The sequence below is a fragment of the Oryctolagus cuniculus genome, chromosome 4, assembly GCF_051225735.1.
Source record: "Oryctolagus cuniculus isolate XC-2025 breed Fujian yellow rabbit chromosome 4, ASM5122573v1, whole genome shotgun sequence".
In the NCBI taxonomy this organism is placed as follows: domain Eukaryota; kingdom Metazoa; phylum Chordata; class Mammalia; order Lagomorpha; family Leporidae; genus Oryctolagus; species Oryctolagus cuniculus.
The window spans coordinates 112,467,517-112,488,039 of NC_142870.1; the positions used below are offsets into that span (position 1 = coordinate 112,467,517).

Genomic DNA, 20,523 nt, shown 5'->3' on the forward strand with positions numbered 1-20,523 from the left:
CTGTTGTGGCCATTTGGGGAGTGAACCAGTGGATGGAAGATCTCTCTGTGTCTCCCTCTATCTGTAATTCTTTCAAAATGAAAACAAAAAAAGATTCCCAGGTGACTCCAATGTGAACTCAGGCCTGAGAATCAAATTTTATACCACTGTCCTGCCGAGCTAAAATATTTACAAGTATTAGCTGATGAATTTAAGGTTCTTTTTGTCATTTCTCTCTATTCATAAATGATGCTAACGTGTATATTGCTTTAGGGTAGGGAAGATAAAATCCAATGATGGAACAACTTACTATTTTATTCCTTTTAGTATTTTTTTTGTTCTACTTAATACCATTGGTTGAACTTTTTAATTAACACACAGTTATAGGCCAATGCCGCAGCTCACTAGGCTAATCCTCCGCCTTGTGGCACCGGCACCCCGGGTTCTAGTCCCAGTTGGGGCGCCGGATTCTGTCCCGGTTGCCCCTCTTCCAGACCAGCTCTCTGCTGTGGCCCGGGAAGGCAGTGGAGGATGGCCCAAGTGCTTGGGCCCTGCACCCCATGGGAGACCAGGAGAAGTACCTGGCTCCTGCCATCAGATCAGCACGGTGCGCCGGCCGCAGTACGCTGGCGGTGGCGGCCATTGGAGGGTGAACCAACGGCAAAGGAAGACCTTTCTCTCTGTCTCTCTCTCTCACTGTCCACTCTGCCTGTCAAAAATAAATAAATAAATAAATAAATAAAAACACACAGTTATTCTTAGGAGTTTAAATTTAACTGAAAAGTGATCCCTGTTAAATATAAGAGTGGGAATAAGAGAGGGAAGAGATGTACAGTTCGGCACATGCTCACTCGGACTTACTCCTAATGGTAGAGTTAGAAACGTGCCAGGGGATTCCAATTCAATCCCATCAAGGTGACATGTACCAATGCCATCTCACTAGTCAAAGTGATCAGTTTCAGTTCATAATCCATCATAGTGATAGGATTAAGTGTCAAAGGGATCATGTAAACAAGACTAGTGTCTGCTAATTCTAACTGATAGAATCAAAAAGGGAGAGAACGATCCATCATGGGAAGCAGGATACACAGCAGACTCATAGAATGGCAGATGTCCTAAACAGCACGCTGGCCTCAGAATCATCCCTTAAGGCATTCGGATCTGGCTAAAAAGGCCACGAGAGTTTCTCAGGCATGGAAAGCCAAGACTCTGTGGCAAAAAAAAAAAAAAAAAAAAAACAAAAAAACCTAAATGAAGGATCTCTGTGAGTGAGATCCCAGCGGAAAGAACAGGCCATCAAAGAAGGAGATACCTTTCTCTGAAGGGAGGAGAAAACTTCCACTTTGATTGTGACCTTGTCTAAATATGGTCTGAGTTTGTGAACTCAAAGAGGCTTCCATAGCCTTGGCAGCTCATGACAAGAGCCTGAGGTGATTACAGACAGCATAAATAAGAGTGTCAATTGTTAAATCAACAATGGAGTCATTGTGCACTTACTCCCCATGTAGGACCTCTGTCCTTAATGTGTTATACTATGGGAATTAACAGTAAAACTAGTATTCATACAGTACTTTATACTTTGTGTTTGTGCCTGAGTGCAAACTGTTGAAATCTTTACTTAGTAAATACTAAGTAGATCTTCTGTATATAAAGATAATTGAAAATGAATCTTGATGAAGAATGGGATGGGAGAGGGGGTGGGAGATGGGATGGTTGCGGGTGGGAGGGAGGTAATGGGGGAAAAAAGCTGCTATAATCCAGAAGTTGTACTTTGGAAATTTATATTTATTAAATAAAAGTTTAAAAAAAGATACCAACCAAAAAAAGAAAAATAATAATAAAATGTCTTTGAGACATTGCAGTTGGAAATAAAGATGATCAGAAAGGAAAAAAAAAGGAAAGCCATTCAGTTTTGATTTTCAAAATGGACATTTTCAAGTGTATATCAAAAAAAGAAAAGCTTAAAAGCTAAACTCCAGTAGCAAGGACTAGGCACTAAGCACAATGTCTTGAACACTGCAGCTGTTAAATGAATGTTACCCTAGAAATATCATAAATAATCTGATCCATACCAGCTAATACAACCCTTACACCAGAGCTAGGCTACCTGGTTTCTTTTGTTTTGATGGAAAATCTGAAGAGAGTTTAGTATGGGGAGAGCAGGGACAGAGATGTGTACATATCTTCCCCAGAAGTTTAGAGTATTCAAACAATAATTCATGATATAATTAACTTTCTCTTTAGGAATTTTTTGCTCTCACCAGTGGGCTATTTTCTATGTTTATGCATGGTAATTTACTGAGAGAAAAAGACACGCAGCTTTTAAAAAATGTGTTTGGGACAGATAATGGTTTTTAAAGCAGGGAAAATATATCTAGTCACTGAACAGGTGTGCAGTTGCAAAGGGAGAAGTAAATGAACATTTTAAAGCAATTTTTCATCAAAATGAGTTTGCTTCTTAAAAAACGATGGGCAATATACCCTGTGGATTCTTTTTTTTTTTTTTTTTTTTTTTTTTTTTGGAATTAAAATATCTTTATTTTCCAAAATCTATACATATCTTTTTTTTTTTTTAACTTTTATTTAATGAATATACATTTCCAAAGTACGAATAATGGATTACTATGGCTTCCCCCCCATACCGTCCCTCCCACCCACAACCCTCCCCTTTCCCACTCCCTCTCCCCTTCCATTCACATCAAGATTCATTTTCGATTATCTTAATATACAGAAGATCAGCTTAGTATACATTAAGTAAGGCTTTCAACAGTTTGCTCCCACACAGAAACATAAAGTGAAAAATAATAGATGATTTTTTTTAATGATGATGAAATCAGATCAGACCTATTGTCATGTTTAATCCCAGTGAGAGTCAAGTTGGGAGTTGATAGTTTCTTTTCTTTTCTTTTTTTTTTTTTTTTTTTTTTTTTTTTTTTTTTACAGAGGATCAGTTTAGTATGCATTAAGTAAAGATTTCAACAGTTTGCACCCCCATAAGAATTAAGGATTCTTAATATGAATTCATTTGAAAGGCATCTTAGATCTTTTTTTACCCAGTGGTCAGTTCCTTTGTCTTTATTTTTATTTTAGAAAGCCAAGAGTAGGGGAAGGGCAGAGAGGGAGAGGGAGACAGATAAAGAGAGAGAGAGAGAAAGAGACACAGAGAGAGAAATCAAATTCCCCCAAATAAAACAGAGTAATATTTAGCTGTTTGCTTGAATTTCATAGCATGGTGTGAAAATAAATCTACGCTCACATTAGTTCCTTATTTTAATCCTTCATTTGGACACACAGGGTTTGCTGTATTATCAGTTTTTGTGCTATATAATATTCCTAGGAATTATATCTTACCTATGACCATATAGGCAATAGACAGAATCTGTATGATTGAGGTTTGTGAGACTTAAGCAAGATATTTTTCTAGTTGTTTGTAGCAGATTTTAATTTAAGTCGAATTCTATGTAATGTTCAATGTGGAAGTAACAGCATGTTTGTATTTTGTATGCAAGAGCAGGCTATGATGTAATATCGAGAGCAGAGTGAAATGAGCTTGCTGTTAGAATGATGTTTTGACCACGGGACTCAGGAATAGCAGAATCTTTCTCCAGAAAAATATCTCCCACCATATTCTGGAAAAGGATACGTGAATATGACAATGACTAAATAAATAAAATAACATTTTAATATAAATTTGGTCTCTGTCTCAGAAGTCATTGACAAAGCCTAGTAGATTTTGTTGAAATTTAATAGGACTCACACCCAAGCTAGATACATGATGATCTACCATCTTACTGAACCAAGACCTGAGATTTAGAAATGACCACACCTGTAAAACAAAAAGGTACACCTGACAGCTCAGGCAACCAATCAGAAAAGAGATTTGGCTTCATTTGCCTGGGCCTGAGTCAGCCTAGACAATGGGCTGCAAGATCAGGGCAGTCCTCTTCTGTGTAAGAGTATGTGAAATACAAGTGTGTGTGTGTGTGTGTGTGTGTGTAAGAGAGAGAGACACACACACACACACAGAGACACAGACACAGACACAGACACACACACACAGAGATGATATCATTACCACCTTCCAAGTGTGGAAGAAGAGATAAATTAAGATAAGGAAAATCACAGCCACCTGAAAGCTCTACTCATGGAAAATCCCCCTGTGCCGGTATTCAGTGTCTGAGTAGTTCAGTCTGTCTCTTTGGAGCAGGGTGAGAAGAAGTCTGGAACAGCCCCCAGGTTACCATCTGTCCCACAGACAAGTTCATGACTCAGTGAGATTTTTGGTTTTTACAAGACATTTTTTCCACCCTATAACTTTTATTTCTTTAAACTCATGAAATATAATTTAATTTTTGTTCAGCACAAGAAATCTAATCTCAAAGAGGAAGCACTCACATTTTACTTGATACTCATTGAGGAGAACATTTAGTTTTTGAGAGGCATAAAGGGGAATTAAAATGAATCTGCCCTTGAAGAACTCACATTTTAGTAGACAATTGTCAAAAATAACTAGTATATAAATCAGTGAATGAAAATTGCCATAAAATATGGGCAGTTCAAGGACACTGAACATTATTGAAAATTTTTTTAGCAACAGATTTCACTATGATTTTTATGAAGAAATATAATAAGTTTTGGAGTAATCTGTTAGGAATTCCAAACAGAACTCAAAGAAATACATCTTTTGGAGAGGAAATAAAAGAGCATGAGCAAATGTACACCTGCACAATTCAAATATTGATGCATCTGCTCTAAAGCACTAAAACTAATTAGTCATTTCATTTCATGACTGCAATTAGCCTCTAAAAAGACGGATACCCATTAACACAGTTTGGTGGTATAATGGCAAGCAATTAGTTATAATTGTTCTATTCTGAAAAGAGATAATAATTGAAGCTGGATGACTTCTGAAAGAATCTAAAAAATAAATTTGCTAACTTAATTTTTAAAATTTGGTGCAGGGAATTCTTTTTAGATCTATTTATTTAGTTAGTTTTTACAATTTATTTATTTATTTGAAAGGCAGAGTTACAGAGAGGCATAGGCAGAGGCAGAGAGAGAGAGAGAGAGATGTCTTAGGTCTTTCATCTGCTGGTTCATTCCCCAGATGGCTGAAATGGCAAGAGCTGCACCAATCCGAAGCCAGGAGCCAAGAGCTTTTTCCGGGTGCAGGAGCCTAAGGACTTGGGCCATCTCCCACTGCTTTCCTAGGCCATAGCAGAGAGCTGGATTGGAACTGGAGCAGCCAGGACATGAACCGATGGCAATACTGGATGCCGGCACCGCAGGAGGTGGCTTTACCTGCTATGCCACAGTGCCAGCCCTTTTAGATGTATTTAAGGAAATAATATTCCCCTGGAAGTTGCAAAGGCAGATATCAGATATTCTTAGAGAAAATAAAGTGCCATTGGAAATTGCAAAAGGTAGATATCAAAGTCATGTAAAAAAGAATTTCCCAAAGATTAGAATGGTTCAAAAATAATTCTCATTGATATTTATAATACATCGATTTGTTCAAATATGAACTGGAAAATCCTTTATTGGATGTTGTCAAGTGATACAAGCATTCATTGGGACTTATGAGAAGCTGGGTTAGTTAATATGTATGTTTTTGTCGTGCACTGAATCAGTTTCTGTCAGCAAATTTATTTTCTAACAAAGGAGTCATTTGTATTATACTCTTCTCAGAAAAGTGCAGCACCTACACAGTTTAATTCCTGAAACTTCCTTGAACTGAGCCATCCAGTTAATCATAAACTGGCATTCATATGCCATTCAGAGGAAGAATGGATTTAGAAGGCAAAATTGGATACCAGCTGCTGAGTGGACTAAGGACATTCCTTGTATGCTTATTAGCTCCAAATATTTCAGAAGGATAGATGTAAATAAAATATTTTAGGGCAGGAGCTTGGGATAGTTCTGCTGAATTAAATAGAAGGTGGCTGGAAGTCATTTTTGGTACCCACACACAAAGTTTCCACAAATACAACTTTATTACTGATAAAAAGATATCTGCATATTGCCCAACATGATGTGTTTTCTGTCTGCTAAGGCCATAAGGGAGTGTAGCTCAGATCTCTGGGCAATAGAGAAGAGAAGAAACATTGCAAAGGTCAAGAGAGAAGATATACTTGATGTTATAGCAATGCTGTTGGTGGACTAACACCACTCATAACTATCACGCCAGAGCTGCCATTACTCCAGATAGTGATGTTATTCAGTTCATAGGCCTTCCTCCAATCAGTTCTGCTCTGGCACACGCAGGCATCACTAACATAAGTCAACCCCCTTGGCCACACTGCCCAGAGAACCTGTACCTCTTAAAACAGGAATATCAGATTGCAATCTCAATACAAGGTGGTTTCTCAGGAGTAACGTGATATGCAACTTATGTGTGAGCATAGTCATTATCCTCACAGCTAAGTACAGAAACTCAGCGCCCCTTACCTTCTGTGTGTGAAACCCTTGTCAGTTAGAATGCTTTTGTCTACAAGCAACAGAAAATAAACCAGCTTGAACAATAAAGCAATTTGTTGGCTGTCAAATGCCTCAGTTCCTCACATCCTCATAACTTCCTTGTGTTTCCAGTACTATTGTAATTTTTTTTGCATTTCCAGTACTATTTTAATACATTTCATCTGAACTCTTGCTATTGCACCCTACTGCTAATTCTACCACCAATTACGTATTTCCTACAATAGCTACTTATCCTTTCAGCCAATATTTTTAAGGTCTATCATGCTACTTTTAAAAAATATTTATTTATTGATTTATTTATTTATTTATTTTTGACAGGCAGAGTGGACAGTGAGAGAGAGAGAGACAGAAAAAGGTCTTCCTTTGCCGTTGGTTCACCCTCCAATGGCCGCCATGGCTGGCGCGCTGCGGCCAGCGCACCGCGCTGATCTGATGGCAGGAGCCAGGTACTTCTCCTGGTCTCCCATGGGGTGCAGGGCCCAAGCACTTGGGCCATCCTCCACTGCACTCCCGGGCCACAGCAGAGAGCTGGTCTGGAAGAGGGGCAACCGGGACAGAATCTGGCACCCCGACCGGGACTAGAACCCGGTGTGCCGGCGCCGCAAGGCGGAGGATTAGCCTAGTGAACCGCGGCGCCGGCCTATTTATTTATTTGTAAGGCAGAGTTACAGAGATGGAGAGAAAGAGAGAGAGAGAGAGAGGTCTTCCATCCACTGGTTCACTCCCCAATTGGCCGCAACAGCTGGAGTTGCACGGATCCAAAGCCAGGATCCAGGAGCTTCCTCCAGGTCTTCCCATGTGGGTGTAGGGGCCCAAGGACTTGGACCATCTTCTACTGCTTTCCCAGGCCATAGCAGAGAGCTGGATCAGAAGTGGAGCAGCCGGGTCTCCAACTGGCGCCTGCCAGTGCTTCATCCCAGGGCGTTACCCACTGTGCCACAGTGCCGGCCCCCTTCATGCTACTTTTTAGCAAAAACACATTGAATGAGTTATTTTGTAGTCCCTAAATTTGAGGAGCTATGTCAGTTGTGTGAGGTGAAGCTATGGTGCAACAGCAAATGCAACTCAGAGGCTGATAACATGGATCTACTTCCCCATGCTACGTCTTCTATAGGATGATTGTGAGTCTGCTACATATCATATTTACCTCCAGCCCAAAGAAGACAGAGTGGCCTCTATTTGGAAATTTGCCTGCTGGTGTGGCACAAGGAAAGAAAGTGTGCCAAAGCATAAACTTGTTCTCAAAATTTTTGCCTGTAAGTGCCCTGGATCATACTCACTTATTTGACTCACATCAAAGCAAGTTGCTCGAAACTCTAACTTCAAGGAGTGGGGAAGTACACACCTCTACCAGGCAGTGCCAGTAGATAATGGTGAAGACTAATGAAATCAATCACGTGATCTTACAGTTTAGAGTGATGGTCATCAAACTACACTATGCCACAAATTTTTGCAAATAAAGTTGTATTGGGACACAACCACACCCATGGATTCACATATTCACATATTTTCTGTGGCTGTTTTGTGGACTTAAATAGTTGAGACAGAAACACTGTGGTCAACAAAATCTAGAATATCTCCTATGCGGTCCTCTACAGAAAATATTTTCCTGTCTTCATTTAGGGAAACATAAAGATTTTAAAATATATTTATATGATAAATATAATATTAAATCATATACATTTTATTAGTTTTTTTTTTTTTTAAGCAGCAATAGTGATTGCTTTCTTTCTATACGGATCACATTAGGATACAATACACATTTTTGAAAAAATACTGGTTTCTGGTGGAGAGTAATCTTCTGGTAGCTTCAGGATCCCATCCAGTATTTTTAAGTTTGGCAAACAGGAGAACACACTAAAACAAAAAGTTAAAGAAAAAGTAACTACATAGAACAAAAGCATTTTATTTCACTTACCGTCTCCATAAATGGATGAAACTTGCCTATTGGAACAGACAGATGAGTCACTATCTCTTCAGTGTGTTTTCTTCATCTTTGCAGCGGGATTAAATAAAATATTATATGTGCTCACTGCCTGAGGAACCTGTGTAATTTGCCCTCTAGGGGAATCTGATAGATCTTTCAGTAGACACTAAGTGTTGATCACAGGAGTGGGACTACACACAATCAGTTTTTATAAGAGAATTTCACTCCAGTTTTTATAAAGTCCTATAAGGAAAAAAAATCAATGAGCGATTTAGCCAACTAACTATGAGAAGAAAAATGAGATCATGATATATGTACCCATTACAAAGTGAAAACTTGAAAGAGAGAGCAAAGCAAGCCCATTGTGTAGTGATGGCTAAGGAGGAATTCTGCCTGAGAGACATAAAAGACAGGTGGGAAATAATACTGTGCTGAGTTATCTTGTCTTGACCAAGAGTACTTTTGAAGTTCATAATTCATATTTAGAGAGTCTCTTCCAGTTTCAGGCAGAGATCCTTCAGGTCAGTCTTGTTAAACAGTGGGCATATAAACAGCTGTTAGAAAGCAGAATTTTCTTTCAAGCTAATAGCTTTTTTAGATCTAAGGATTCTCAGGGCTAAAGCAGTAGGAAATTGTGACATTCAGATGTGCTGGATGACAGATCTGAAATCTTTCAAAGGATGTCCTATGTCAGCTAATCATGATGCCAAACCCATCAAAAGCTCCCATTGACTACATGATTTTCTTCGAGCTCAATGCTTTCTGCACAATATCTCATTTAATCCTCCCAACAACTCTGTTGAGTTGATTTTTAGCCTCCATTTTGAGTAATTTACCGAAGATCATATAGCCTGCAGGTGACAGGACAGATTAAAATCTAAGCCTTTTGTTTCCATTGTTCAGACTTAGCTGACAAGAACTCCTAGCTACTGCTTATTCATAAAAAGCCAAATGATGGAGAGCTAACATCATGCTGACTTCTGGATATTGGTGTAGCAGTCTGCCTGTGATGGTCCAGGTGATAGGGCTACCCATGACCTGCTGGGTCTTAGACTATCAGCTCTATCTTTAAGCCCTTTCTCTTTTGAACGGTGCTGTCTTCTTAATGGAGGATCTAAAACAAAGGAAGGGGAAGACAGTCACAATTCTAGGTAACAATGATCAAGGGAAGCTTCTATTTAACATAATTCTGAGCATGATGTAAAGGGTCAGTGTAAGTCTTGCCCAAGTCCTCAACACAAATATCCAGCGACAAAATACAAACTTTAAGTCTTCGAAGTAGGGATCTTGTGCTGGGTAACTGAAACCTAATGTGGGTGAACTTCAGACTTCAGCTTATTTGCTCAGCATGATTCGAAGTTTAAATGACCACATCTTTCTGTTGAAAGCAACTGTGCTCTACCTAAGTCAACATAGCCTGGCTTTTTATAACTTGAAAGTCATTATTTTCCCCTTGGATCCAATCCAATTTGGAGTTACTACTGGAAAAATAGAAGAACCTCATTATATCCCTCATTCCCACACAACTCTATACCACATCATAAATTTTGAAGACGGAGTTATAGTGAGACCTCAGGGCATATCAGATTCCAGACAATTAATCTTAATACAATTGTTGTAAGACATTCTTGAAGGGAGGCAAGTGACAGAATTGGGACCGAAACGTCTTACAAAATCCCACATATAAATTAACACAACCAAAATTTAGTACTATTAAATTATCCTTATGACTAGGAATGTGCTTTCTTTTGAATGATGTTGAAATGTCCAGCTGAACCTCCTCTGACTACAGGAAATGTAATTTGAAACTTCAAAACATTATTAAGGTTCAATATTAGTTCAATATTAAACCAACTCTGCTGCTAGTATTCACTGTTATGTAAAAACAATTTGAGAATTTATTATCACAAAGTTTTGCTTCCAAACTATAGTCATTGGGGAGACAACTGCAGTAATGAGATTTATGTAATAACAATAGAGATTAGAATTTTTATTTTGACAATTTTTCATTGTACATCAGGAGTCAGAGTATCTAACATTATATTAAACCTCTGGAATATAGTTGCTGTCATGGGAAATGGTTGTGTGAGAATGGAAGACATTTAGAAATATGCCTTTTATTGAAATTGGATGTAGATGAAGGATTATAATAACAGAGTAGGAATAGACTCTGGAAATGATCTAACCCTTTGTATAGTGGACTTGAGAGTGAGATGATTCACAGTTACATGGGGGCAAATACAGGTGCTAGAATTCTGTTTTTAATCCTTTTAGTTTCCCTGAGTATACTAATAGAGGTGCTGGACATAGCTTCAGATAAATGGATGAGCATATTGCTTGGTACACACGCCAAGGCTCTGTAGAGTCTATTACAACCATTAGGAATGCCCCCTATAGGGATAAAGTAATACAAATGGTGTCTTCTTGGCAGGTTTTTGAACTCTTTCAACCACTGGAGTAGACAGAATCAATTACTTCTTTGTATTCACTTAATGATGCTCCTGTGGCTCAAAGGAGTGAAAATAAAACCAGAGAACAAACTGTTTATAATATTGTCTCATAGAAGTTGGTAGGAATCTATTATTTAAAAAATTATGAGACATAATATCTATTAAGCCTATGAGATAAAATGTACAAAATTTGAAAGTCTTAAAATGAAATCAGTTTGTATACATAAAGTCACATTACAGGAAGAGCCTAACATCTTTTCAGTGATTATAAATTTACCAAAAGAAGAATATGCTAACAAGGAAAAAAAAGACAAGGCCTGTTAAAAGTTCTGTAGTTAAGTTTGAAAGTAGGAAGTGTCCACATAGCAGAAATAATAAATATTTACTGAATGAATTAAAGCAAGAGGGTAGCTGCATTGCAAAATATACTTAAAACACAATATTCAGTGATGTGCAAAAGATGACTTGAGGCATTTGGGGCTTACCGTTTCCTGTAATTTTGGTGAAACTCACAAGGGTTCCTCTTGAGAGTAAGGGATTCTAATGGAGTGCACTGTAAACTCGAGAGTCCAGTCAGGGTCTCAATGTGGTTTTCAGCCAAGGATAAATGTTGTATCTGAGGTATCTTTGGCAATTGTTTGAAAGATGTGAGATGGTTTTTGTTCATATTTAAAATTCTGCAGCTGGACACAGAATATAAACATCATGGTGCTTAACTCCTAAGAAGATGCTCAACAAGCAGACTTCACAGAGGGCTAGTTTGTCTCCTCTAGACCACAATCCTTCAAGAGAATGACAGTGGCATCTTCTACACACATGAACATGTGTGTGTGTGTGTGTGTGAGAGAGAGAGTTTTGTATTAAACATTAAGAGAAAATAAGCAAGAGACATGAGACTAAAACCTCAATGAGCACAGAAATTTGTTTTCTAAGATATATACTCAGGACCTAGCACAATATTTGGCCTGTGGTAGATTTTCCACATGTCCTGAATGAAAAGTGAGTAGTTGAGATATCCCAACAATTAGATATTTATGTGTGGTTGTGTAGGTTTCCTTTTGTGAATGGGGAGAGGGAAGGGCAACCCTAAGCAAGGCTTCCTCTCTGGGCCTTTCACCTGGCTCAGCCTCTCTTCCCTGCACCACCTTTTCCTGTTTAGACTAATTTTCAGTCTTCCAGCAGGAAGAGATCAAGTCATGGGGACTTGAAACACGTTCAAGGTGAAGGGAATTTCAAAAGGATACTATGGCAAAAACCCCAGCTCTTCTTGGCAAAATGAGGTAGTTCAATAGGCTATGCACGCCAAATAGTTGCTCCCCAGTGTAATAAAAACAACAAAACGCTTAATTCTTGGGGAGTCTCCACAAATCTAAAGGATTCATGTGAAAACCCTAAAGAAAATAGGAAACCTGCATCCCTTGTTCCCAATCTTCTGGGATCAAGACCATTTCTTGGTATGATTCATGCCAAAAACAAGACACTGATGTATTTTGAGGGCTAAAACCTACTCCACTTGTCTTCTAAAGAAGTGAAGCTACTACGGACCTTCTGTGTAGAAAGTGGGGTTTGAAGACCAAGAAAGGGACTATGGATGTACATCCAAGTCACTCAATAACTTTTATGCAGGTGCAAGGAACTTACATCAAAGTGGCCACAAGATTGTTTGATAGGACCAAATGAATGTAACTCCATGTTTACTGCTAGCAACCAAAACTGCGTGGGAAATCTTGAATTTATGGGGACAGAGGAAGGGCAAGAAAGCTTGCGTCTGCTCTTTCACCGCCTCCTTCCCTTCAGTCCTGACTGCAGGAGACTAAGTCCCCTTGGGCTTTGGTGACCCTGTCACTGGGGTGTGTTTCTTTGAAGGTTGGTTTTTGCTGTACTGGGTACTTCCTTTCTCATTTTCTAATTGCTTTGTAACAACTATGCTGACTCTCCCCATCCTTTCTCCTTTCCCTGAGAAAATGCAATGAATAGATCAAGACTTACTGGTCCTGAAAAAAAAAAAGTGAATAATTATACCTAATCTCAGCAACATAAGAGAACACACTCAAACACAGTAACTTTAAAAAATATTGCTGGTAAGTAGTGAGATTATAGTTATTTTTCTTTATACTTTTCTGTACTCAAAATATTTCATATTGAGGAAACAGCTTTTCAATCACAAAGTGCCTTTTTATCTAAAAGAAAACCAAAATGAACCCCTAGGAGAAGGACAGTGTGTTAGGCATTTAAGTTGAATACACTTTTCTGTTACGTAATGATCCCCAGCATTTTTGCCTAAAAACTATAATTCTACAAGACTGTGAGGATAGAGAAAATAATTCAAAATCTATCACTGACAACTTGCCTTAAGGAAAAATTCCTCTGTGTATAGTCTGGAATTCAGTACAGCATGAGAAACAGAGGGTACTTATTCATGGGCCTTGGGTCCACACAGAAACGTGGAAATAACAATTGCTAAGGGTAAAGATGGTGCTGGCCAGAGACAACTGCAACATTAGAACAATGAATTCACCTGGATTTCATTGTAATTTTGCCATGTCTTTTATTTTCATTTTCCTTGCTTCCTTTTGGTCCCTCTCCCACTGGTATTGTCTGTGATCATTATCACATCTTCAACAGCTTTTGACCTGTGCCCTGTTCCAGATTACATGTCATTGCTAGAAACACTTTAGGTCTATGCCAATTTCTAATTGAAACCCCTCCCTCCAAGCCGTCCCTGCCCCTCTGCCTTGCTCTCTAGTCTCCTCTGAAATCCTATCTTGTTTACAGTCATACAGTGTGCGCCCTGCCATCCTCTCAGTCTCTCCGATTCAGCCCAACACAAATTTCCCACTCAGTAGGATATATGAGGGGGAAGAAGTGGAAGATCCAGTACACAGTGACATGACTTTCTTTATCTTTTAAAATGCGTTTATTTATTTGAGAGGGAGAATCAAGGGAGAGAAAGAAAGAGAGAGAGAGAAAGAGAGAGAGGCAGGGTATGTTCTATCTGCTGATTAATTCCCCAAATGATTGTAATGGCCAAGGCTGGGCCAGGCTGGAGCCAGGGGTTCATGAACTCCATCTGGGTCTCCCATGTGGTCGGCAGGGACCCAACTACTTGGACCATACTTTGCTACTTCCCAGGCACATTAATAGGGGGCTGGATTGTCCTGGCACTCTGATATGGGATGTGTCACAAGCGGTGCCACGATGCTGAACCCAGTGACATGACTTTCTTTGCAAGAGCGAGAGAAAAGATATAAATATACTGGCACCAATTTTTCTATACACTGATTTGGCAGCTGTAAAAATTCAAATTCTGGCCAGCGCTACGCCTCACAAGGCTAATCATCCACCTGTGGCGCTGGTACTCCGGGTTCTAGTCCCGGTCAGGGCGCCGGATTCTGTCCTGGTTGCTCCTCTTTCAGTCTGGCTCTCTGCTGTGGCCCGGGAGTGCAGTGGAGGATGGCCCAGGTCCTTAGGCCCTGCACCTGCATGGGAGACCAGGAGAAGCACCTGGCTCCTGGCTTCGGATCATCGAGGTCTGCCAGCTGCAGTGTGCCGGCCGTAGCGGCCACTTGGGGGGTGAACCAACGGAAAAAGGAAGACCTTTCTCTCTGTCTCTCTCTCTCTCACTGTCTAACTCTGCCTGTCAAAAATAAATAAATAAATTTAAAAAAATTAGCTACTTAAAAAGAGAAGAATTAAATTCAAACGCTAAGTAAATGTATGTTAAGTTACCAAGGGGCTTTGAAAAGGACTGAAGGTGTGGATGCCGGTGCATTGCCCATCCTGGAACTGCTGTGCCCACCCCTCCTCCCCTCTAGCCTGCAGCCATAATGCTCTCCTCTGCAACCTCGTCTCAGCCTGGGCTCAGAGATGGATCTTTGTGGGGAGCAACTGGGAGCAACTCGGAGTAGACTAAGTTACTGGAATTAAGACTTATTCTATGCATCTGCTCTCCCACAATATGGCGCTGGGAGAGGAGAAAACAACTTCTACGCAGCTGCCTCTCGCCAGCTTGAGCGATGACCTGCAGGAGCTGATCCTGCTCCTGAGTGGAGGAGAGCAGCGTACTCGGCGTGTGGGTAGCAGAGTTGGGATTGGTGGAGGAGGACTATAAAGGAGGAGAGAGACGACATGCACCAGGAACATCTAAGGGGAACATCTAAGGGGAACACCTGAGCAGCCCCCGAGAGAGCCGGCCGGCGGTGTGCCGCTCCCCCGCGGAAGTGGGGAAAGTGGTAGGGGGAACCGCCCTTCCACGGAGGTGGAAGGGACGGTAGCCAACCCGGGAAGAACCAGCAGCAAACCCGGGAAGGGCCGAGCAGACAGAAAGAACAGCGCAGGGTCCTGTGTCGTTCCTCCACGAAGACGGGGAGCAACAGATCTTCACCTTCATTTTTTGGATGCTCAGTTTTCTTCATCTTCTAATTCATTCTTGGAAAACCACTGTCTGACCCTGTCATTGGTCACCCCATCTATCCGTTCTGCTGGTGAAGCAGATAGTATTTTCTGTATATAGATTCTCAGGCAATCCTGAGCAAATGGGCGGAAAAGCTTCAATGCTAGAGCTGGGGATCCTTGGGAGACTAAGGGATCCACAATACTTTTAAACATCTTTAGTTTGTTTTTGCCACTAATCTGATCACTAACTTCCACTCCCAAGTTAGAACGTAACCCTGAAGCTGAGTCTTATCTACAATCTTGTCAAATCTTTTCTGTAGGTGTTTCATCAATAGGACTAAAAATTGCTACTTTACAACTATTATAAATATGGGATTGTATTTTGTGGTTTATAACACAAATAAAATGGCAAGCTTTGCTGTTCATATATTTCCATGATTATAAATTATTTTCCTAACAATCGGTAATATTTGCTAATTACCTTATTTGATTGGTTTATGTGGAAATACTGCTGGGTACTCCATAAAATGTGTAAGTATAAAATGTAAATAGAATTTTAAAAATAAAATTTGGAAAAGAATTTTTCTCACTAAAATATAGTGTTTTGACATATAACTTTCTTTTTGCCTTATCATATGTGTTTTAGCACAAAGTACCACATTAAAGACTTGACCTCCAAAAGGGAGGCACGATATGTATAAACAATGGTCACAAATTTCTAAATGGCAAAGGATTTAACTGTAACATAGTAAGTAGACATGCTAGGGATCAGGTACCTTGGCAATCGTATGGCACTTAAATCCACCAGTGAATTATCCACTAACCATAGGGTTTCAACTCTAATAAGTCTTCTAAGAATCCTGTTAAAATTTTCAACTTGGTAAGCATCCCCCAAATCCTGAAATGAAATGTTCAAGTTCTAAAGGAAAAACAAATAAGAGGGGGAAAAAATGTAAGTTCTTAGTCAACTTTTGAAAGCAGTTACTAATTGAGAATTGCTGTATGCATCATTTCAACCAGAGTCTTCATGCCTTATTATTCATGCAAACATAATTTTAATGCAAATACATGCAAACATGACCATTACATTGCAGCAAGTGGAAAAACTTCTGTTTCAGAATTACTCATTTAAATGATGAGTTATCATTAACCTCACTTGAGAAAATCACATTTATAAAAAATGTGATTTTTTTATAGTCAGAAATCACATTTATAAAGAAAAGAATTTCAGAGTATAATAACATTATTCAAGAAATGAAAACTATGATTTTATTTTAAGTAAAATAGGGATACATGCCAAAAAATGACCTGGAATGTTTCAAAGATAGTGGATTTTTTATTTTTACTGTTAACATCAGTGCACGTGGATATAATGGAAATTAAAACTACTCTGAATAGAAGCATTGCTCTTGTAATCTCTAAGGGGAGGCTTCAAAAAATTCATGGAAAACAGAATTAAAAGATGAAATTGTGCAACATTTTGAAAATATACATAGCAAGAATTTTCCATGAACTTTAAAAATATTTATTTATTTGAAAGAATCACAAAGAGAGAGGCAGACACACACACACACAGAGAGAAAGAGAAAAAGAGAGAGAGAGAGAGAGAGGAAGGGAGAGACAGAGACAGAGGTCCTTTATCCGCTTGTTCACTCCCTAAATGGCCTCAAAGGCTAGAGCTGAGCCTATTTGAAGCCAAGAACCAGGAGATTCTTCTGGGTCTCTCACGTGGGTGCAGGGGCTCAAGCACTTGGCCCATCTTCCACTGCTTTCCCAGGTGCATTAGCAGGGAGCAGAATCAGAAATGGCATACCTGGGACTTGAACTGGTGCCCGTATGGGATGCAGTCATTGCAGGCAGCGGCTATGCCACAACGCCAGCCCCTTTGAACTTTTTAAAATCTCTCTCTGCATAAATTTCAAAAAATGTTTCCATTAAAATAAACTTACCCTTTTTTAAAAAAGATTTTATTTATTTTATTTGAGAGTTAGTTACAGACAATGAAAGGGAGAGACAGAGAGAAGGTCTTCCTTCCATTGGTTCACTCCCCAAATGGCCGCAATGGCCGGAACTGCACTGATCTGAAGCCAGGAGCCAGGAGCTTCTTCCAAGTCTCCCATGCAGGTGCAGGGAATGAAGGACTTGGGCTATCTTCTTACTGCTTTCCCAGCAGAGAGCTGGATTGGAAGTGGAACAGTCGGGACTAGAACTGGTGCCCATATGGGATGTTGGCACCGCAGATGGAGGATTAACCTACTGTGCCATGGTGCCGGCCCCAAACTGACCCTTTAAATTTGCTTTCCATGAACTTTTTGAGGTACTCTAGTGTACATAAATTATATGTGAGTTTGTTTTGTTATTTCTGGTTTGAATGTATTTGTACTTCAAGAAATATCAACATGGCTTCTTCACTTTCACATTTTACCATTAATTTGTGTCAAGAAAAATTAGTGAATTGAATAACAATTCCCTTTTAAAAACTTTCAAGTAAAGTAATTTGTCATTCTTAAAACATCTCTATCTTTAGAAAAATTGTTAGGATCTTGACATTTTTAGATATATATTATAATACTTGGTGCAAAGAGTGTCATTTTTCAAAAAAAAAGGTGTTCATTTGAGGATTAAACTTAAGAAATGATAAAAGATTACATCCATTGTCTATATATTAAATGTTACCTCAGAAAAGTTTATTTTTTACTTATCATTATTTTCCAATTAAGTTTTCTCTGCAGTATTCTTACAGTATAGATATTGAAAGGTTAATTAGGTTTTCTGTGATAGTTTATTTGCAAGGCTCCACTTGGTCTTATAGTATACTCATGGTTTAAATTGCAGGCATAAAGATTGAATGCATATACACACTAAAATGATTGCCTATAAAGAATATCCTGGGAATGGAGGTCAATGCCTTTGGTGCATTGATTTAATTTTTAAAATAGATATACTACTTAAATTTTGAAAATAAATAAGTAGGTATAATGTATACTTTTTAAGAGTGAAATTATTAATTCATTATGTATGAATAAATTAAAGTGAATTTTAAAAGGAAAGAGAACACCATACTAGAACTCTCTTCTATGTTCATATCTTCTACTAAGAGGCTGTGTAACTTTGGGCAAATTATACCTCTTTCTTAACTTCCTTATCTTTGGAAAGGAATGAATTTTGACCACATTCTCTCTGAAGCGCTTTCCCTTCCCTAATTTTATGAATCTATGACCTACAAGATCATCGTGTGAAGCAAGGGAGGCATCAGGAAATGCTAACAAAGAGCTTTTAGACCCAATTTCATTTCTTGAAGACTTCTTACAATTTTCCAGTACAGTTTGATCACTTTGAAAAACAAAAACATTGGCGTACCACTCGGCTGCAAAGTTGATTTACTATTTGACTGCTACCAGCATTCCTCTTCAGTTAAATCCCCAGTCCTCTGCCTCAGCACAGCTTGGTCCAACTGGAGTTAGAAGCCTGAGCCAGGGCGGCCCTGTGCCTCTGAAGCGGTCAGCATGATTGACTGCAGGGCTGTTTCAAGGCTTGCGGTTTTGGCAGGGATAAGCTTTTCAGCACTAAGACCACAGCTTGTATCATTCCGTGGTGAAAATTTTGATTTGTTCCAGGATACTTCCAGTCAGACCTGGCTGGTTGCCGTTGCTGTAGAGAACTTTTGCCCTGAGCTCCAGACTGCATCAGAAACTCATTGATATAGACTGTTGTCCAAATCTTGACATTTTAAAACTATCAAAATGGGGTTGGTGCTGTGGCGTAATAGGCTAAGTATCCTGTACCCCGGCTGTTCCTCTTCTGCATCAGCTCTCTGCTATGACCGGGGAAAGCAGTGGAAGATGGCTTGAGTGCCTGGGCCTCTGCACCCACATGGGAGACCCAGAAGAAGCTCCTGGCTCCTGGCTTCAGATCGGCCCACTCCGGCCATTGCAGTCATCTTGGGGAGTGATCCAGTGGGTGGAAGACCTCTCTCTGTCTCCCTCTCTCTGTAACTCTGCCTCTCAAATAAGTAAATGAATCTTAAAAAAAAAAACAATCAAAATGAGTAATTTCATTCTGAAATATTTAAAGTTTTTGCAAAGTTCAGCAATTTCAAGACAAAAGAGAGTCAGAAAATATAGGGGCTGGCATTGCATTGCTGAGGGTTAAGCCACCACTTGAGATTCCTGCATCCCATATAGAAGTTCTGGTTGAAGTCCCAGCTGCTCCATTTCCAATCCAGCTTCCTGCTAATGTGCCTGGGAAGGTAGCAGAGGATGTCCAAGTACTTGGACCCCTGCTACCCATGTGGGAGTCCAGGACAGAGTTCATGTCTCCTGGCTTCAGCCTAGACCAGCCCTGACTGTTGTGGCTGTTTAGGGAATAAACCAGCAGATGGAAGATTTTCTCTCCCCATATCCTTTCTCTCTATATCACTTTGACATTCAAATTAATAAGTGAATAAGGTGAAGAAAAAGAAAACATAAGTAGTACATCCTGATGAAGGGGGTTGGAGGATGGAGCAGCCCAAACCCCACAGGTTTTAGGGAAAGCTCTGAGAGATGCTGAACATGTCAGCATTCACGCTGAGGACTGCCTGGTATAAAAAGATGCTGTAAGTTAACCAGTGGAGAATGTAGGCTTCCTGTTTTTAAGCTCTCACCGTGCAGTCCTCCCAGTTTTCTTGGAGCCACTTCTCCCATTTGTTTTTTCCAAGGACTCTTTTTACTGGTGTCAAGGCACAGCCCATCCGTGTGAAGGAGACGTCGTCTTCAGCAGGTCCTAGGCCAGAAGCACAGGTGAGACCTTGGAAGCAGGTTTGGGGGACAGGAGGACAGGATCACATCTTCCCGTGCAATTAGATCAGTTCAAAGCTTTCACATGGTATCAGGATTAAGGAAAACATGATTTGACCCCTTTTATACCATAGAGTGGGAGCAATAGCAAAATGAGATTTCATCCACCCCCTCTGCCCAACCTGACTAGGGAGGGGGAGGGGGAGAGGGAGGGACAGGGAAGCTCTGAGACTTCAGCACATTCTAATTGTGAGAATGACTTTTCTTGAAACTTGCCAAAGGTCAACCTTCCTCTTATACCTTCTAAATGGAATACAGCTGCCACACACCCATACCTGCATCTGTGACTTCTGTACTCACTGTTGGTTGAACCCATAGATATGAAAGCCATGGATACAAAGGGGAAACTGCACCTTTGATTTGAAAACCCTGGGTCAGACCCACAGGTGTGTTGATGATAAATTAAACAGGAGAGGTCTATTAAATATTTAAACCCCTCTTTTCCTGTCTCACCCTT

General features: G+C 39.8%; 1 protein-coding gene across 1 annotated transcript in view; it reads right to left on the reverse strand.

The window, feature by feature from the left end:
* Positions 1–8,124: 8,124 nt before the first annotated feature.
* Positions 8,125–20,523, reverse strand: part of LOC103350516 (acidic leucine-rich nuclear phosphoprotein 32-related protein) — a 30,291-nt gene continuing 17,892 nt past the window's right edge. The window contains exons 4-7 of the mRNA XM_051818763.3: positions 19,874–19,992; positions 16,005–16,147; positions 11,319–11,516; positions 8,125–8,313 (exon numbers count right to left, since the gene is read on the reverse strand). Coding sequence (XP_051674723.3) covers positions 8,202–8,313; positions 11,319–11,516; positions 16,005–16,147; positions 19,874–19,992 — 572 coding nt within the window. The 3' untranslated portion in view covers positions 8,125–8,201. The remainder of the gene's footprint in view (positions 8,314–11,318; positions 11,517–16,004; positions 16,148–19,873; positions 19,993–20,523) is intronic.